The sequence below is a fragment of the Antechinus flavipes genome, chromosome 4 (assembly GCF_016432865.1).
Source record: "Antechinus flavipes isolate AdamAnt ecotype Samford, QLD, Australia chromosome 4, AdamAnt_v2, whole genome shotgun sequence".
Lineage (NCBI taxonomy): Eukaryota > Metazoa > Chordata > Mammalia > Dasyuromorphia > Dasyuridae > Antechinus > Antechinus flavipes.
Genome location: NC_067401.1, coordinates 88,422,162 through 88,441,572, shown reverse-complemented (window position 1 = coordinate 88,441,572; position 19,411 = coordinate 88,422,162). Strand labels below are relative to the sequence as shown.

The window sequence follows — 19,411 nt, the reverse complement described above, 5'->3', positions numbered from 1 at the left end:
CTTGTCTCTTTGTTCTATTAGTCTCTGTATCTTTATGTCTTTTCCTCTGTCTCTTCCTTTCCTCTTCTCTCTTTCTTTTTCTTTCTTCTTTCTCTCTCTTTCTCTGTGTGTGTGTGTGTGTGTGTGTGTGTGTGTATGTGTGTGTGTGTGTGTGTGTGTGTTTCTAAGGTACTGGTGCATGAGCTGCAATACTTTTCATGGTGATCTTCTTACAAACATTTTTCATAACCTCTCTAAATCTCATGAAATAACTTTGTCATTACTTTTGAGTGCACAATAAAGCCAAACCTTCCCATTCCTTTATTTGCTTCTTCAGAAAGAATGTGAGTCATTCTTCTATTTAACTCCAACTTCCTTTTGTCTTCTAATCTTGTTTATAGAAAGAATGTCATGATTTAGATCCTCCAGTCACGTGACTATGTATGGTCATTAGACAAGAATCTCACATACAAAGTACTATTAGCTAAGATAATACTTAGAATGGTCTTAAACTGTTTCATAGTACCTTTTGTCCCTTTTTCTGCAACTTGGACATACTCAATTGCAAATGCAAATTTTGCAAATGCAGTGGTACAAAGGAGTAAAATTTCTTTTGAATTTTTCTTTAATCCCTATATTTGCCATTCATTTTCTTCAAATTAGATTTTTTTTAAAAAAATGAATAATACTAAATATGAGTTGTACTCAAGGGAAAATAAATAAAAAATCAAACAAAGATAGAAATGTAACTCTCAAGGACAATCATCTATTTTTAAAATTTTCTAGTAAAATCTCTTTCAATATCCCCTTTGCATTCATATCTTTCCAAATAACACCTAGAGTAATTCAAGACAATTCCAATAGACTTGTGATGGAAAAAAACATCTGCATCCATATGAGAGAACTATGGAGACTGAGTGTGAATCAAAGTATAGCATTTTTACCTTTATTGTTGTTATTTCTTTGCTTAGTTTTTTTCCCCCTTTCTAATTTTTTTCCTCTTTTTATCTGATTCATTTTGTGTAGCATGATGAATATGGAAATATATTTAGAAGAATTACACATGCTTAACATATTGGATTGCTTGTTATCTTGGGGACGGAAGAGGAAGAGGAAAAAGAAAAATACAGAACACAAGGTTTTGCAAAGGTAAATGTTGAAAACTATCTTTGCATGTATTTTTGAAAAAATAAAATGCTATTAAAATTAAAAAAGAAAATGTTCCCATGTAATACTTTCTTACATTAGAATTTGCATTTTTAACATAATACTTTATGTACTATTCAAAATTTTATTCACATGATCATTTTTTTTTTTTTGCTATTTTCTTAACATGTGTTCTATTGTATGAAAAAATAGGCTCCTTAAATGTTCATATCACAAAATGTAATAGAGTGGAATAGAGTGAAAAGAATACTGAATTTGGAGTCAGATCCCTGAATTTGAGTACAAATTCTACTCTCTACTAGCTCTGAGGAAATCCTTAATTGATTGACAATTTGGATTTTACAAATGCTTTATATATGCTACCTGTTTGACCTTCAAAACAACCCTGTGAGATGGATACTGTTATCCTCAGGCATTGGGAAAGGTAACTTGCTCACAGTCACACCTAAGGCAGCATTCTAACTCAGGTCTTTTTGACTCCAAGTTCAATACCCAATCTAATATGTCACTTTGCCTTAATTATAAAATCAGGATATTTGTACTGTTGTGGAATGATATACATCAAGTGCAGTGCCTCCTAGTGGTAAATGAAAGGACAGCCCTGCATAGTAGAAAGATGGAGGTCTCGAAGGTACAAGATCTATGTTCAAGCTTCAAGCTTTGCCCATGACTGGCTGGGTCCCCTTGGTTTGGACATTTAACTTCCCTCAAACTCATATTATTCATCTGCAAAATGAAGGTTTTTGACTGAATGATGTATAAGTTTTCTTTCCTATGACATGGACAAAATTTGCTAAGAATGGACAAGCATGGGTAGGTTTCAATCTATTCCATTGGATCTGCAATAATAAAATCATGGACACATTTGAGAATTAATTATGAGTTTTTCATAGAGGGTATAAATCTCTTGAAATAATGCCTAAACCTCTAATTAAACCTCAGTAAGGTAACTACAGTAACCATGTGCCCCATAATATTTACAGGGAAGCTTTCAGTTGAACCCACTGGCTATATAGTCTTGCCTTATGACAGTCCAAGCAGGGAATCTTGTAAGTAGAAGTGCCACCAATAATCATGTCCCACAAAAGAGATTTTTATTTATATGTGTGTAGGAAGAGAAAGAGAGAGACAGAAAGAGACAGAGAGAGACAAAGAGAGAGAGAGAGACAGAGAGAGACAAAGAGAGAGAGAGAAAGGTGGAAAAATAAACTGGGGAATAAAATCTATAGTATAAGAGAACACTTTTCTCTATCATACATAATTTTGTAATAAAACAGCAACGATAAAACAAATAAAAGGTCTGTTTGTTTCCATTTACTCATAAGTATTGAGCATGACTGGCTTTATTTATTAACAAGACAGAAAATACTTTGGAAGGTAGCTTCTGTTTGTCTCTGGTAAATAGTGCTGACCCTGGACAAAACTATAAAGCTCTGAAGCTTATCTTCAAAGTTTACTGACATTTTCTTTGCCATTCCCTTCCCCATTCCATTCCTCCCCCTGCTTCAAACCCTCAGTGCCTACAGCTTTGTCGAGGTCCCTACATCCCCATCAAAAGAGTAGAATTTGGTTTAATTTACATTTGTTGATTGATTGATTGATTACATTTTAGTGTGAATGAATATCAAATATCCTTAGGGGGAGGGGTAAATTTAACCAGTGTTTCCCACTAGAAGGAACTGGTAATATTTTGTATGGGGAAGATTGTGTGCGCTCCTTCTCATTAATATTTGAAGAACTATACAAAGGAAGAAGAATTAGACTTATTTTATTTAAGCCCAAAGACAGGGATAAAGACTAATGTCTATGTTACATGAAAACAGATTTTTATTTAATGTAAAGAACTTCTAGCAATAAGTCTTTCTAAAAGACAAGACAGAAACTGGATCCCAGTGGCTGAATCTTTTGTTGGAGATGCTATGTAATTAATATATGCTTCAGGTAAGTGTTAGACTAAGGTTCCCTTTCAACTCCTCTTGACTTTTTGCAATTTAAGTCGTATCTTTATGGAATGAAAGGTATCAACTCTAGTTCAAGGAGTTTCAGGTACCAGCAAACCAAGAAACAATCTGGCATAATGTATAAAAAATTAGGATAGACTTGGAATCAGAAAATCATAGATTTGAATTGTACTTGACACTTGCTAGCTATGTGATTTGATAAGCAAATCATGTGACTTCTCTGAACCTCAATTTTCCATATATAAAAGTTATCGTCATAATAGTACACGCCTCCTAGGTCTATCATGAAGATGAAATGAGATAACTCATGTAAAGAATTTTGTAAACACTGAAGAATGATCTAAATGTGAGGTAAAGAAAGATATTTGGTTGTCAGATGTTCAAACACACTTAATGAATGTATATTCCAGAGTTCAGTTCCTAAAAATATATTTAAAAAATCCTTTGACTATTTATACTCAAACCAAGGTAGTACTTATACTAAGGTAGGCAAACCTGACTTGGTATTTTTAGGATGTTGCTACTCTGAAATGTCTTGGCATTTTTAGGCTGATGGAGGCAGGAGTAAGGTGTCACATATCCCTTATAAGCCTCCATCCTGTCTGAGTACTAGACTCCTGTTAAGTTCCCTTCCTCTGAATCTTCCTTTTCCTTTTTGGTCCTCATCTTTATCCTTCTACTTGACCATCAGTTGGGCTGTGATGCCCATTTGTCCACACTTTATCCCCTTCCTTTTACCTAATGACTTCCACATTCAAATTGCACATTTTCTAATATCATTTTGGTTAGTAATTAGTGATAATTTTCTAAGACAGTCCCTCCCTCATCTGATATCTTGAAACATTTCTATACTTCTTCTACTATTCTTTAACACTGTTAGTTTCTGATGACAACATCCTTAGAATGTAGCCTTTATATTAGGGAAGTACCTTAGAATAGAAGAAAGAAAATTAAACTTGGAGTGAGAAGTGAGTTCCAGTTTCAGTCAAATCATTAGCTAGCTGTGTTATGCTGGGCAAATCATTTAACTACTCTGGGCTTTGGTTTCTTCATCTGCAAAGTGGAGATCATTGACTGAGAGTCATTTGGTCTAAACAGCACTTGAATAGGAATTCTCTTTAAAACACCCCTAACAGTTATTCATTTGATCTGCACTTAAAGACTTTCAATCACCTTTAGTGATTGAAGTCCTCAGTGTTGAAGGACCTTCTCTAGAATCCCATTTCACAAGGTTAGAAAGATCCACCTTCTCCTTTAAAGTTTGTGGAATGACTGACCTGAAATATCTCCCCTCTTAAAGAAAAATCTTTATTTTGATTCCCTACAGTAGTTCTTAATTCTGCAGGCTGTATCCTCCTCCTCTTCTTCTTCTTACTCCTCTTCCTCCTCTGAACTGTTCTCTAGAGTAAGTTTCTGCAATAAATTTCTAGATATTGACCTCCTTTCTGAATTTTCCCTTCAAATGAATCTTTAATTTAGCTTTCTTATTTTCTGAGCTGCTTAACTTGTTAACTGAATTTTTTTAATAATGAGAAGCCACTCTAAACAAGCTCAATTCATTTTAATTAACTCTGACCTCTCAAACTAGTGAATAATTTTGCAAGTTAGCTTTGTAAAGCTAACTTTGTAAAGCACAGAACAAGATATAGATAGACAGACAGACATGGAACCCAGAAAATTCAAGAAGGCAATAGTACTAACCATAGTGGTAAAGATCTGAGAGATAATCTTAGATTTTATCAACCTCTTGATGGCCTCTGAGAAAAATCAATACTAAAGGCAGTAAACCTTACCTTCCCATGAGTTGAATTCCTAATCATGGGTCCCATATTCAATTTTATTTCAATCAACAAGCAGTTGTTAAGATCCTACTATGTGCTAGATGCCATGTTAGGCTACCATGGTCACAAAAATACACTGACACCCACTAATTTACTTTTTATTATGTCAACAGATAAGATTTTAAAAAATACAAAATGGAGGCAATGTCAATGCAAGATAATTTTGGAGTGGAGGAAGAATGCTAATAAGTCAAGGAAGGAAATCACAAAAGGCCTGTTTTGGGGATGACATTTGAACTGAACTTAGAATGGGACTAGGAATTATAAAAGATAAGCAATAAGAGGAAGACCATTCCAAACCTAGGGTACATACAATCTGTGCAAAGATAGGAAGGGAGGAGATGGGATATTATATATGTAGAAGAGAAAAGTAAGTCAGTTTAGCTAAAACAGCAGTGATATGAGGAAAGGGGGAGGATAATGTGAAATCAGAATAGAAAGATAGACTGGAACAAGATAAATGCCAAGCAGAAGACAATATTTGATTCCAGGGGCACTGAGAAGCTACTTAAGCTTTTTGAGTAAGAAATAATTTAAAATATGCAACAATGTAATTGAATTCATAGAATTAAGAAAAATAGGTCATGTTTTATGTTATTTTTTATAACAGATTGTATGACAGTTATCAATATGGTATTAACAAGGACAGTAAAGAACATCCTAAAGAGAATAATACAAGTTCCCTTCTATTCAACTAGATAACAAGTTTTTAATGACTACAAAATGTTTTTTCCCCATTTTTAGAGCACATTTAAAATTCTAGAAACAAAAAAAAGCAAACAGTTCCCAAAAGTTCCCCCCAAAAAACTACCTATTGTGCAATGATGTAAGATGGGAGGAGGTGGGTTGGATGAATCAGGTAATCAACAATAAATTAGAAAAATCAATAAAGTGAAATTCAAGGATGTCAGGAGGTCTTTGTTCAGCACTAATCGTACAAAGTACGTTAATGGAATATTATGTCCCAAAACTCATGTTTAGTATTACTATGACTTCAAATGATACCATAGGTTTTAAGAGTCACCTAGATAACTTGGTGATTGATGATACCTCAGATAGAGTTGTAAAGGGTACTCTACTTTTGGCAGAAAATGTGCTTTCATACAGGAAAAAGGACTCAAAATAAGCTCAGTAAAGATAAAGGGAAGAAAGAAATCAAAGAGAAGGTAGAGACTATGTATGTACAGGAATCTTGAACAATAGCAAAAACCAAAGAAAAGGAATACCCAGGATTTTTATTAAATGATTCTTGATCAATTGAAAGGAATATGGTGTTGAATTGAAACTGTGAGGCTTTACTCCATGGCCAAGAAAAGAAAAGGCTGCTTGGTTTCTCCAATGAGAAACTGAGAGAAAGGAAGCCCAAGTTGGGCCTGGCTTTGGAAGTAGGATTTATTAAACATCTATGATGTACCAAGCATTGTGCTAGGCTGGGGACACAGAGAAAGAAGTGAAAAAATATTTGTACCTAAAGAGCTTGCAATCCAGCTAGGGGAGATAATGTATATAAGTTGTTATATACAAAATTGATGAAAAAAATTGAAGTAATTTTGGATGCATTTGAGGGATGGGGGAAGAAAAAGAAGGAGCTTCTTTTAGAAAATGGCTTTTAAGTTAAGCCTAAAAGGAAATAGATTCTAAGAGACAGAATGAGGAAGGAGTATTTCAGGTATAGAGAACAAGCAATCAATAAATAATTCAATCAACAAATCAATCAACAAACATTTTTTAAGCACCAATTAAGTACCAGTCACTGTGTTAAGCACAAATGAATGGAGACAGAGTTTGGAATGTTGTGTAAAAGGAGCAGCCAGGTTGGTTGCATTTTATTGTGAAGTGGGTTAATGTGGAATAAGGTTGAAAAAATAGATTGTTGCCAGCTCATGAGAAACTTTAAATACTGAACTGGGGTGATATCGAGGCAAGAAAAACAATTATCTTACTACTTCAATAGTCTAAGAAAGAGATGAAGAGGGCCTGTATTGAGATTGGTTATGTGAGTGGAAAGAATGGGATTGATTTGAGAGATGTGTGGATAGATAATGGAAATTCAGGCAATTGACTGAGTTATTAATCAGGAATGAGTGAACAGAGTCAGGAGTTGTGAACCAGGATGACTGGAGGAAATAGAAATAGCAAAGTCCAGAAGTTGGGAAAGTTCAGAGGGAAAGATAATGAATGCTGTTTTGGACATGTTGAGTCTGAGATTCCTATAAGATGTCTAGTTCAGAACTGCCAAAGGGTAGTGGAAAAAAAATTCAAGGTAGGACCACTGTCATTGGGTTAGGAAAGAAGGGAGGTGAGAGTAATGATCATTTTTCTTTTACATTAATAACCAGTTAATGTCTGGAGATCCAGGAGTTTTTCCCCTTTAAATTTTGTTTATTCTTTACTAGATCAAAGGAGCCACTGAAGGACAGGGCTGATTATGAGGTTGGATTAACAATTTCCTCAATCTTGGTCAAAGTCCAATCCAACTGGAACATAAGGGCTTGGGTGGAGGTAGATTGCTTTGTCTAGATTGCCCCAGGCATCGAGGGTCTGGGTAGAGATGAGTAAGTGACATAATCAAAGTCAATTCCTCCAGCCCCTCATTAGAATAAACCCATCTCTTACTATCATATTCAGTTTTTCATTAATTATCAATCAGAGTTGATTTCTGCCTGTCAAGAACACCCTGTCTTCTAAGGGTATTGAACTCTCTGCAGTCCACCAAGTTCCTCTTTGGTTTATGAGAGAAAGCCAATGATTATCATATTATTAATTATGTGCTAGCTATATTTACAAGCTGTGTCAGCAAAACTTAAGTCCTGACAGATCTTTCCAACCTGGAAAGACTTCTAGGTAAAGGTTCAGTGATAGCCCATAGGACCAACCAATCTAAATTCAGAGAAACATCACCACTCTGCTGCAGTCATACTTTTTTTTTTTTTTTGGTCACAGAAACTCAAATTCTGAGAGACATAGTTTCTGGGTAATTACCTCATTTAACTCTTACATTAACCATAGGAGCTAAGTGCTATTATTGTCCCTGTTTTACAGCTGAGGAAACTAAGGCAGGCAGAGTTTAAGTAATTTTGCTCAGGGTTATAGAGCTAATAAATGTATCAGGCTACATTTGAACTCAAATCTTCCTGACTGGGGCTTCTATAGGATCAGAGGGCAAAGTGTGAAGTATAAAAGACCACATTATCACACAGAGCACTGTGCCAGATGCTGGAGAGAGATTCAAAGTTTATGTAAGAAATTTATCTAGTCTTTAAATAATTGACAGCCTAGGAGTGAGAAAATATCAACCCAGATAGCTTTCTCAATATTTTTTGGGGGGGCAGGGTTAGGCAGTTGAGTTTAAATGACTTGTGCAGAGTCACGCAGCAAATAAGGCTAATAAGAGTTAAATGTCTGAGACTGGATTTGAACTCAGGTGCTTCTGACATCTGGGTTGGTACTCTATCCAAGGTGCTAGGGGCATCTAGCTGCCCCTAATTTCATTAATATTTAAAGGATCTATAATATCATTAGTCTGGATATTCCTGTCACCAAAACAGATTGTGATTCCTCTATCTATGCCTTGGTAGATAATCCTTAAGAGTTTCTATGACCAAAAAAAGTATGACTGTAGCAGACTGGTGATGTCTCTCTGAATTTAGTTGGTTGGTCCTATAGCCTATCAGAAGGCCTTTACTTAGAAATCTTTCCAGGTTGGAAATATCTGTCAGGATTTGAGTTTTGCTGACATGGCTTGTAAGACTTTGGGGGACTTATATGTCACACTGAGGCATTACAGTATAATTTTGGTGGATTTGTAGTCTAATAGGGGGACAAAACACCAAAAGACCAACCTAGAAAGCTATCATCTACAAGGTGCTATGTGCACATTCAGAAGTTACAAAACAAAGTGGCATATGAGGTCTGAGTGGGGAAAGTCATCCCCAACTGAAGGCATGATTGAGGACTCCCTAGAAGAGGTAACATTTGCATTTGGCTTTAGAGTCTTGGGAGTAATTTAATGGTTAAAAAAAATAAGATAGAGGTCAGTGTTAATAAATGGATACTAGATAGATAAAAAGAAAGGACAAGAAAAAGTTTGTTTTAAAACCGAAGAGATAAGACCAAGTTTGCAGGGAGATGGGAAGATTTTGATGGTGAGGGAAACATTGAAGAAGCACACATGAAAAGGGTGGAACAAGGTTCTGAAGAAAGCTGAAGGATTGGAAGGAAAGAGTAATTTGAAAAATTAGACTTAGGGAGTAAGTTGGTATATTTCTTCTTCAGTATCTGGAGAAAAGGAAGAGCAATGATGCTGAAAAAGTTTGAGGAACAAAGAACTGAAGATAATTCACAATGGATATTCTTGATCTAGGCAGTAAAGTAGCAGATTATCTAATCAACTATAAGTAGACCTGTGCAGCAAGAGGAGAAAAAAAAATTGATACAGTTACAGTGGTAAATGAGAGAAGGAATAGTTATAGATACTGTAAAAAAGACTGTCAGGGAAGCAACCTAGGCCCAGCTGAGGTTATATATCATTGACTTATGTGAATAAAAGCAATTTAATTTAAGACTTTCTTCAGTAAGACTCAGTAGTCCTGGAGATAAAGTGTGGGGGGGAATATACACACACACACACACACACACACACATGAAGTACATCATGAAGATGAACTGAAAAGACAGAGATAGGTCAATGGATCAAATATTACAATAAGGGAAACATTGAAGATTCATGCATTAAATGGATGGAACAAGATCCTGAAGAAAACTGGAGGAATGGGAGAAAGAAATAGAGGAAATTAGCTTTGGTGGTCAGCAATAAGGAAGAGTTATTACGGGCAAGCCCATAGTTGTTATGCATAACTGGAACTGGGGAACCAATAGATTATGGGACTGCTCTACTTCATGGCAACTAGATGGTGTAGTAGACAAGAGTGTTAATATTGGAGTGGAAGAGAACCTAAATTTAAATTCACTTTTCTAACTCTTAATCCCCTATATGTATTATCTCTTCATATTAGAATATAAAGGCAGCTATATGGTACATTGAATAGAATGCCAAGCCTGGAGTCAAGAAGACTCATCTTCCTGAGTTCAAATCTGGCCTCACACATTGGCTAATGATCATGGGCAAGTGCTCTTTTTGCCTCAGTTTCCTCCTTTGTAAAATGAGTTGGAGAAGGAAATGGCAAACTACTCCAGTATCTTTGCCAAGAAAACTCCAAAAGGAGACATGAAGAGTCAAACATGACTAATTAACTAAACAATGACAATAGAAGGTTTACTGTAGAGTCCAAAAAACAATTCAAGATTCTATTATTTTGGTATGAATCCATAGTTTCTCTTGAGGTGTGCTTTAATCTGTTCTTTCTCAGCATCAGAAAGTATGGTACTGCCATGACTATGGAAATATACAGGTACTTTTATACTGGTTGAGGGGAAGGCCTATTGTAATAAAACCCACCCTTCAGATATTAAATCTAATCCTAGCATTATCTGAGCCATGGTGTCTAGCTTATGAACCATTACCCTTTCATAATATGATTTTATTTTTGTGGGTCAGTAGCACAAAACATGATAGAATACCTCTAATCACATTAGAGAATACAAAAACTGGACTGTTTTTCATTTCTGTGTTTCATCATTATAGTAAATGTAATAATGTATCATCTATGCGTTAGCAACTGAAACTCCTCTCAGGAAGAAAATTCAAGAATGAATGCAATTGAAAACAATTATACGTGTAAGAGAAAAGTAATTTCATGCAACAGCAGTTTGTAGTGTGTTGGGACATGATTTGCTTGTTAGATGCAGACTTTTGCTAAAAACCAATCACTATGACTGTTTTCACAATTCTTCTAATTGTTAGAAAATAAGGAAGACTAAGCAGCACACTGGATAGAGCACTGGGCTTAGAATCAGCAAGATTCAACTTTCTGATATCAAATCTGGTCTCAGACACTTACTGTGTGACCCTAGGCAAGTCATTTAAACCATTTGCTCATCTTCACAATGAATGGGATAAAGTATCTTTGCCAAGAAAACCTCAGATGCGGTCACAAAGAGTTGGTCATCACTAAAAATCAATTGACAAAGGGAAGACTGTTAAAATTATGTTAGAAGACAACAAAAAAGTCATTAACTTTTTATTAAAAAATAACATTAGTGCATAAATCAGATTAAATGTATAAATCAAATTAAACAAGCAACAATTTAGCATACTCTAAGTTGCAATACAACTTCTTCCTTTCTTGTATTTAAATATTTGAACTAAAAAAAAAAACCACCTGATGAAAAAACAAAACCCCCCACCAATCTATAAAGATGTTGAATTCAGGTAATAGACTACATTTCTATTGTTCAAGGACCATGTTACCTAGCTTTGGAGTAATTATTTGCAGGATGATGAATTTTTCTTCCACATTATCACATGAAGAATACTAAGTCATTAAAAAGGTCTGCATTAGTGAAGACAGTTCTCACATTAAGTTATAGTTCCCTAATGTATCTATATATATAACCATAGAAATATAGATACACACATTCAACATCCATCTTGCTTTATGAAAGAAGGTGTAGTATCATTTCTGAATATTGAATATTTGAAAAGAGGGTTTTTAGGTTGGTATGCTTTGAGTCTGACCTTTCCTCAAAGCAGGAGAGTGGACCAAAATATTTCTCATGATCTTTCCCAGCTTTATGAGAATCATGTATGTGTTGCTTCATTTGGACAATTCTGACTTTACCAACCATTATAAAAAAGACACCCCTAGACCTATATGTGCACAAATGTTTGTGGCAGCCCTCTTTGTAGTGGCCAGAAACTGGAAACTGAGTGGATGCTCATCAATTGGAGAATGGCTGAATAAATTGTGGTATATGAATATTATGGAATATTATTGTTCGATAGGAAATGACCATCAGGATGATTTCAGAAAGGCCTGGAGAGACTTACACGAACTGATGCTGAGTGAAATGAGCAGAACCAGGAGATCATTATACACAGCAACAACAATACTATAGGATGATCAATTCTGATGGACGTGGCCATCTTCAGCAATAAGATGAACCAAATCAGTTCCGATGGAGCAGTAATGAACTGAACCAGCTATGCCCAGCGAAAGAACTCTGGGAGATGACTAAGAACCATTACATTGAATTTCCAATACCTATATTTTTGCCTGCCTGCATTTTGGATTTCCTTCACAGTCTAATTGTACAATATTTCAGAGTCTGATTCTTTTTGTACAGCAAAATAACGGTTTGGTCATGTATACTTATTGTGTATTTAATTCATACTTTAATATATTTAACATCTACTGGTCATCCTGCCATCTAGGGGAGGGGGTGGGGGGAAAGAGGAGAAAAATTGGAACAAAAGGTTTGGCAATTGTCAATGCTGTAAAGTTACCCATGCATATAAATAAAAAGCTATTAAAAAAAAAAAAGATACCCCATGAGAAAAAAGATTTCTCATTTGAACAACTAGTATTTGCAAATATTTTGCAACAAAAAGCTATAAATTTGTCAGAGCATGTAGGATTCACTAGGGCATACTTTCTAGCAATCATTATTCTTTGACCTTTAACATAGACGTGTTCAAGATAATAGGGAAGGTTTCAGAAGGCATTGTCAAGGATATAATTATCACTGACTTTGTGATTCAATGTCATCACTTCACAGCTCTTTGGTGTCTTCTGTGTCTGAAGACCTTCAGAAGTGTACATTACAGCCCACTGCTCAGATTCTAACCAGGATCACCCAAAACACAATAGAACATAAACCAAACACAGACACACAAAAGGACCTCCTAGGGCCAAGCTGCTCCTTCAAACAAAAGACTCGGTTCTCTTACTCTACCTCCTGGCAACAAAGTCAGCTGTGCCATATGTGGGGCAATTTTAGGAGCAATCGGCCAGAAATCTGACTAGTTCTGCATTTACAAACAGGCTAAAGGCAGCTTCAGAGAGGAAGAAAGAGGTAAGTGCTCTCATCAGGGCTACTAGCAACAGCTGCTGCCTTCCTGACTGGCTTTGATGATTGCTGTAACAATTGCTTCTCACATCTGTACATGGGTCTTGTCCTAAGGACATCAGACATAGACAGGAGTTCCTTTTTTGTCTACTATATTACAATAAAAGCGTGATATCAGAGAGTAGCCAGGTCTCCTGACTGAAATAGGCAAAAACAAGGAATTTCTACATGCATTCAGACAAGAGTTAACCAATTCAGTCCATCATTTCAACTAGTATTTGTACTGAATTGATTGGCTGTTGGGAAAAAATTGATTAGTCAATTTAGTTAAAACTGTCAATTTAATTGTATCACCTAAAATAATAATAAATTTCAGTTATGAAGTACTTGAAACTTGCTAAAAATGTAACACACTAACCCTACAAGCATACATATGAGTATATGGTTATTATTCAAACTGTCAGATATATAATCAATAAATGAATGAACAAATAAAAAATATACAAATTTGAGCCAAGGCTGCTTCATTCTAATCCAGAAGACTTTGGTTTCTAAAGCAAAATATCTCAATTCTGGTCAAAACCTTAAATTAGAACACACACACACACAAATGCCCATATAGTATCTGTTTATATTCATATTTATGTGCATATTACATTATGTGTATGCATGCACATAAGCACATATTTATATTTATATGTATGTTATTATATATTATATGTATGTCTGTATATACATATATAGAAATACACGGGGGGGGGGGGCAAAATGAGATCATATCTGTAAAATGCTTCAGAAACATTAAAGCACAATGTAAATGCTATTATTGCCATTGTTGCTTAATTCCACTTCTAAATTTAACATTACCTCTGACACTGATTTACTATATTGTCAATGCTGTAGAAATACCAAGTTCCTCTCCCTTCCCCATTCTGCAAACAAAGGCTTGTTTTTGTCCCAAAGACAGAAATATATACCTATTGCCAAGAATTCTTTTAGTTCCACCACCACCAGTGACTTGTCTGAAAGACTTAGCTAAGTTCTTTGCTTTCCTGCCTCAGTTTCCTTCTTCTCCCTCACCTTTGTCCCAATTAAAGTTAGGCTAAAGTAAGCAGTCAAAAGTTTGACCCAAATGCTCTTAAAAGCAGGATAGACTGAAGGTAAAATTATGCCCTGTGTTTTCATTATATCTGGTTCTAACCCAAGGGTAGTCAACTGGAAGAAGGTTGAAGGAGGAAAGGAAAAAATTTGTGACTGCTAGGAGAAATTAATAATAATGATAATAAAGACTATCATAACTAATATTTATATAGAACTTATATTTTAGGCATTGTGTTAAGTATTTTATAATTTTTATCTCATTTGATCTTCACAACAATCCTTGGAGTTAGAGTGTTATTATTATGCCCATTTTGCAGGTGAGGAAACTGAAGCAAATAGAGGTTGTTAAGTGACTTGCCCAAGGTCACACAGCTAGCAAGAATCTGAAGTCACATCTGAGCACAGGTTTTCTTGATTCCAACCCCAGAATGCCACAAAGCTGCCTTAGGGAAAATGTGAAGAGGGATAGGTGATGGTGCTTGATAAAACCCTCCAATAATAGCTCCTTGCTCACTTAATTACAACCACAAAGTTGAGGTTAGAAATGAACCAGAAATGGAATAGAAATGGATATGAAACTTCCATGGCATCTAAAATGGTGGTGGCTTTGAGGCACCCATTTTGATACTCTTTACTCTTGGTACCCTGAGTGGGAAACTATACTACTATTCCCTAAAAGTCCAAAGACAGCCAGACAATTATTTTCAATTACTCTAATGAAAAGAGAATGACAGGCATATGGGACTCTTTCTACATCCTACCGAACTCTCAAGTTTCAATTATTTGTATAAGTTAAATTGTTTAGTATTTATTTAAAATACAATATCCATCTATGATATTACAATCATATGACTAAAGTAAATCTCTGACTAATTTTATGACTTCGAAAATATTTCTTTAGCTTTAAATATAAAAGTTAGTGGTTAAATACTAGAATTACTGTATACTCTGAGCTTTGGATGCTATATATAAGAAAATAGTAGTTTTTCATTATTATATTCATTGGTACTCTACATCCTGCAAGGATAAAAGTAGTAGTGAATTATCAACACTACTTTAGAATATTAATACCTAGCTGCTAAGGTAGAAAATGGACTATGAAACCTGGAAATGCTTATTTACATTTTTCTTACACAAAAATGAAATTCCTTCCCCAGCCTTAGTGAAATGATACCTTCATTAAAATGTAAAATCTCTATAGGATTTTTTTTTCCTCTTTAAGATTTAGGTATATAAGGAAATGTTCCATTGACATTCAAGGTCTCCAAAGAAGTCCACTGTTTTAATACAGGACAGTTACCTGCATATCTGCATTGGGATCTTCTGACCTATTCACCTAATTACTTTAATATGAGACCAACATAGAATAAAATAGAATAAGCATAGCCTACAATACAGTTGGCAATAAAAGATCTATATGTAAGAGTCTTATTCCTAAAGAACCAATTGAACATTTTATATATATTTTTTAAAGCAATATGAATCCATCATCTATTATTTCAGTATTTCACCTCTAACTCTGGGGAAGTCATCATATGGGTTCATGCCCTCACTCCATCTTTTGTAGGCAAAAATCAAAATCTTACACATTTGCATTCTTCCCCATTTCTTTTTTTTTTTTTAAGATGGAAAACTGGATCCCTCAGATAGATTGGAGAACTATGGGGACTATGAAAGCAAAGAAATGAATTGATGATCCGACAAGGATTATTAAGAGAAGTTTACAGATAAGAGCCAGAGAGGCAGGGAGTTGGAAATGAATGAAATATTGCTGCTGAGGATTAGGGCCATACCAGGGAGAAATATGAATGAGGTCACGGTCGGCTGAAGGTTGGGAAGTGAAGAGACTGAGTGAAATGAGGGCAAGCTGTTTGTAGTCGTGAGGCCTGAGGTCGGATGGGAAGGAAAATGAGAGGATGAGTGACTCTGTGAGGGCATGATGTGTGGCTAAGTGACGGGATACAAGCGGATGGTTTGACAGGTAAGAGACAAGAAAATGGTCCAAAGGGAGGGAAGGGAAGTTTGCAATGGAAAAGAGGAGTGTTTTCTCCTTCCATCCCAACTCACCAAAGAGGCTGTTGCTAAACCCGTCCCATGCGCAGCCCACTGTGTCCCACACCCAGCCGCTCCTGAGGCAGGACACGAAGGTAAAGGTGACTCCAAAGAGGGACACAAGCAGGTCACTGAAACTGATGTTCACCAAGAAGAGATGGGTCGGGGTGCGCAACCTCTGGAACTTATAGTAAAGGACGAGCACCAGCAAATTGTTGCACAAGCCCAGCAGCCCGATGGTGGCGATGAGCAGCGCTAGCAGCTCGTAAGTCCCGGGACTGAAAAGGGGCGCTGGACGAGGGCTCCCCTCCGGCCCGAGCTCCCCTGCAACCCCGGTGCCGCCGGCTCCGCCTGTACTGCCACTGCCCCAGTAGCCGCCACCGGCGTCATCGCTACTGTTGCCGGAGTACATGGCTAGGAAGCGGGCTGTCTGAGTGCTCAGCGCTCCGTGCTTCCAGCAGCTGCCAGCACCCTGGGAGAGGCTGTGGCTCTGGCTGTGGCTCCAGCTCCGGCTCCCGCTCCGGCTCCCGAGCGCACTGGAGCCATCTCTAGTAAGAGCAGCAGCAGCGGCAGCCGGAGCCGCTCCCACGGGAGGCGCCAATGAGAGTGGGAGAAGAGGCAGTCAACCCACTCTCTCTCGATCTGGCTCAAGGAGGCCTTCCCTTCCCCCAATTCATCCCCTATCCGTGTGTGTGTGTGTGTGTGTGTGTGTGTGTGTGTGTGTACGTGCGCGCGCAAACAGGGGATAAAAGGACTTACTTTAAAAATGTGGCAGGCACATCCCCCTTCACAATTCATCCTCTTTCTCAAGGTTATAAATAAACATCCTACTGTGTGACCGACCTTTAGAGCGCTCTCTCTCTCTCTCTCTCTCTCTCTCTCTCTCTCTCTCTCTCTCTCTCTCTCCCTCACTCTTTTTCTTTCTCTCCCTCTCTCCCTCACTCTTTCTCTTTCTCTCTCTCTCTTTCTCTCTCTTTCGCTCTCTTTTTCTCCTCTTTTTCTCTGTCTCTGTCGCTCTATCGCTCTCACTGTTTCTCTGTCACTCTGTTTCTCTGTGTCTGTCTCTACCTCTGTATTTCTGTGTCTGTCTGTCTTGGTCTCTCTGTTTCTCTCTCGGTCTCTCTGTTTCTGTCTCTCCCCCTTCTCTCTCTTTCTCTCTCTTTCTTTCACGCCCTTCTGTTTTCCTTTAAATGAGATTCACTTGAACTTTTACAGCTACTCTAAGTGACCAGCTTTCTTCTTTTATCCTATCCACCATTATTCAAACAAACAAATGGAAGTAGTGGTACCAATTTACCATTTACAAATAGGAAGAGTAAAGAAGAAAAAAAAGTGTGTTGTTATAATACCATTGTGATATTATCACTAATAAGGTCAGGGCTTTCTCATTTCTGTTTACTCATACTTAGAATAAAATGACTGGACCAGTCCACCAACCTCTAAGGGCCCTTCTAGCTTAGATATTTTATGATCCCAAGTTCCCTGCCTCAAATAAAAGCATATTTGAGGTAGGTTAAACATCTAATTGAACTCCAAAGGAAAACCTTTCCTTTTGAAATGCTTTAAACTTACAGTTGCCATCTCTTATTGCTGGGCTATAATGCAGCAGAAGGATAAGATAAATGTTTTTGGTCTGTGTGCCAAGGGTCCACAACCTAAATCTGCCAGGTGTACTGTAGTTACATACTTTATTTTTTTTATTTTATTTTATTTAATAATAACTTTGTATTGACAGAATCTGTGCCAGGGTAATTTTTTACAACATTATCCCTTGCACTCGCTTATGTTTCGTTTTTTTCCCCTCCCTCCCTCCACCCCCCCCCAAGATGGCAAGCAGTCCTATATATGTTAAATAAGTTACATACTTTATTTAGGACACATATTGTCACTGTCTGTCTTTTTTCGCCCAGAAGCAATTTTGAAAAAAAAATAGAGTAGGAGACAAATATAGGTTGTGACAATGCTCTGCAGGAACTGTTTGTATCCTGTATAGAGCTGATGCAGCATAGCTATAGGAACTGCCATATTGGGTCACCCTCAGTATCTCCCTCAGAAGGATTCTCTTTTTTTCATGGCAACAGCAACAAACAATTTGAGAGAGAACATAGCTCTCTGCTTATTCCTAGCTTTTCTGTAAAAGCCCTTTATGGAATTATTCTCTATAAACAAGCATCTATGAACCTCCTATGATGTACCAAGTACAATGCTAGATGTTGAGAGCACAAAGGAAAAAGCAAAAAACAAAAAAAAGTTCCTGCCCTCAAGAATCTTTTATTCAGAAGTGTAAGATGGAAGCAATGATGGGGTACAACAAGTACACAGACATGTAGATACAAAATAATTGTGTGGTGAGTGGAGGAGGGCAAACTAGCAATTTAGAGTGGAGAAATGGATGAAGCTGTTGAATTTGAATGGTCAACTTTTCTTTTTTGTTGTTTTTTGTTTTTTGTTTTTTTACTTTGGCCTCTTAGTTTAACAGGGTTCCTGTATTTATTGAATATGTATATCAAAAATATTTATTCTTATTCTCCCTTTTTAATATATTACCTTTTTCAAGATTCAAGGAATGTCTCCTAATGCAGATAAATAGGCTAAAAGTTAGGAGAGGGGAAACTTGGATTAACTAATTCATTCTTTGATCTGGGTAAGTAACATCATCTTCTTTATCTCCAAAATGAAGTAGGAAAGGAAGTACAAGATCATAGGATCATAGATTATAGCTTGAAATACCTTTAGAGGTAATAAATCAATTCCCTTCATTTTATAGATTAGAAACTGCAGCTAAGAGCAACCACAGAAAAGGATCTGAGCCCAGAGTTTCTGATGATCTTTGCTTTTGTGCAATTAGTTATACTTCAGGCTTAGCCTAACTAGGACTCAGGATTTCAGACATTTTCTCTGGTTGTCTCTCATGTCTGGAACCCCTTCCACTTGGACAGCCTAACTTCTCTAGCTTTCTTAAATCTTCTGTATGTCTCCCCAGCCTCCTTTAAATCCCAACTAAAAATCCTTTCCTTTATTGAAATTCTCCATTCCCTTTAAATTCTAGTGTCTTATCTCTTTAATTACTTCCAATTTGTTCTATGTGTATCTAAGTTGCAGGTATCTAAGAATCATGCCTTAAACTAAAAATCACTCTGATTCTCCTAGATTGGCCACCAATAGATAGATCTTAGATCAAGTCTTATTTGGTCATTATTTGGGTCCTAATTGACCAGGTTGAGTGTAAATGGCAGTGATTTCTGCTTTGACCAGAAACCCTGAGGGTGCTCCCCTCCCAGATTTATTTATTTAGATTTTTTTTTTTTGACTAGGCAAAAGAGGAGATTCCTTGCCTCAGTT

General features: G+C 36.6%; 2 protein-coding genes across 2 annotated transcripts in view; one reads left to right on the top strand and one right to left on the bottom strand.

Annotated features, from left to right (window-relative positions):
* Positions 1-1,114, top strand: part of KMO (kynurenine 3-monooxygenase) — an 87,993-nt gene extending 86,879 nt beyond the window's left edge. Inside the window, exon 15 of the mRNA XM_051993513.1 lies at positions 1,006-1,114. Coding sequence (XP_051849473.1) covers positions 1,006-1,050 — 45 coding nt within the window. The 3' untranslated portion in view covers positions 1,051-1,114. The remainder of the gene's footprint in view (positions 1-1,005) is intronic.
* Positions 1-16,670, bottom strand: part of OPN3 (opsin 3) — a 56,865-nt gene extending 40,195 nt beyond the window's left edge. The window contains exon 1 of the mRNA XM_051993514.1: positions 16,085-16,670. Coding sequence (XP_051849474.1) covers positions 16,085-16,481 — 397 coding nt within the window. The 5' untranslated portion in view covers positions 16,482-16,670. The remainder of the gene's footprint in view (positions 1-16,084) is intronic.
* Between the last annotated feature and the right edge of the window lie 2,741 nt (positions 16,671-19,411).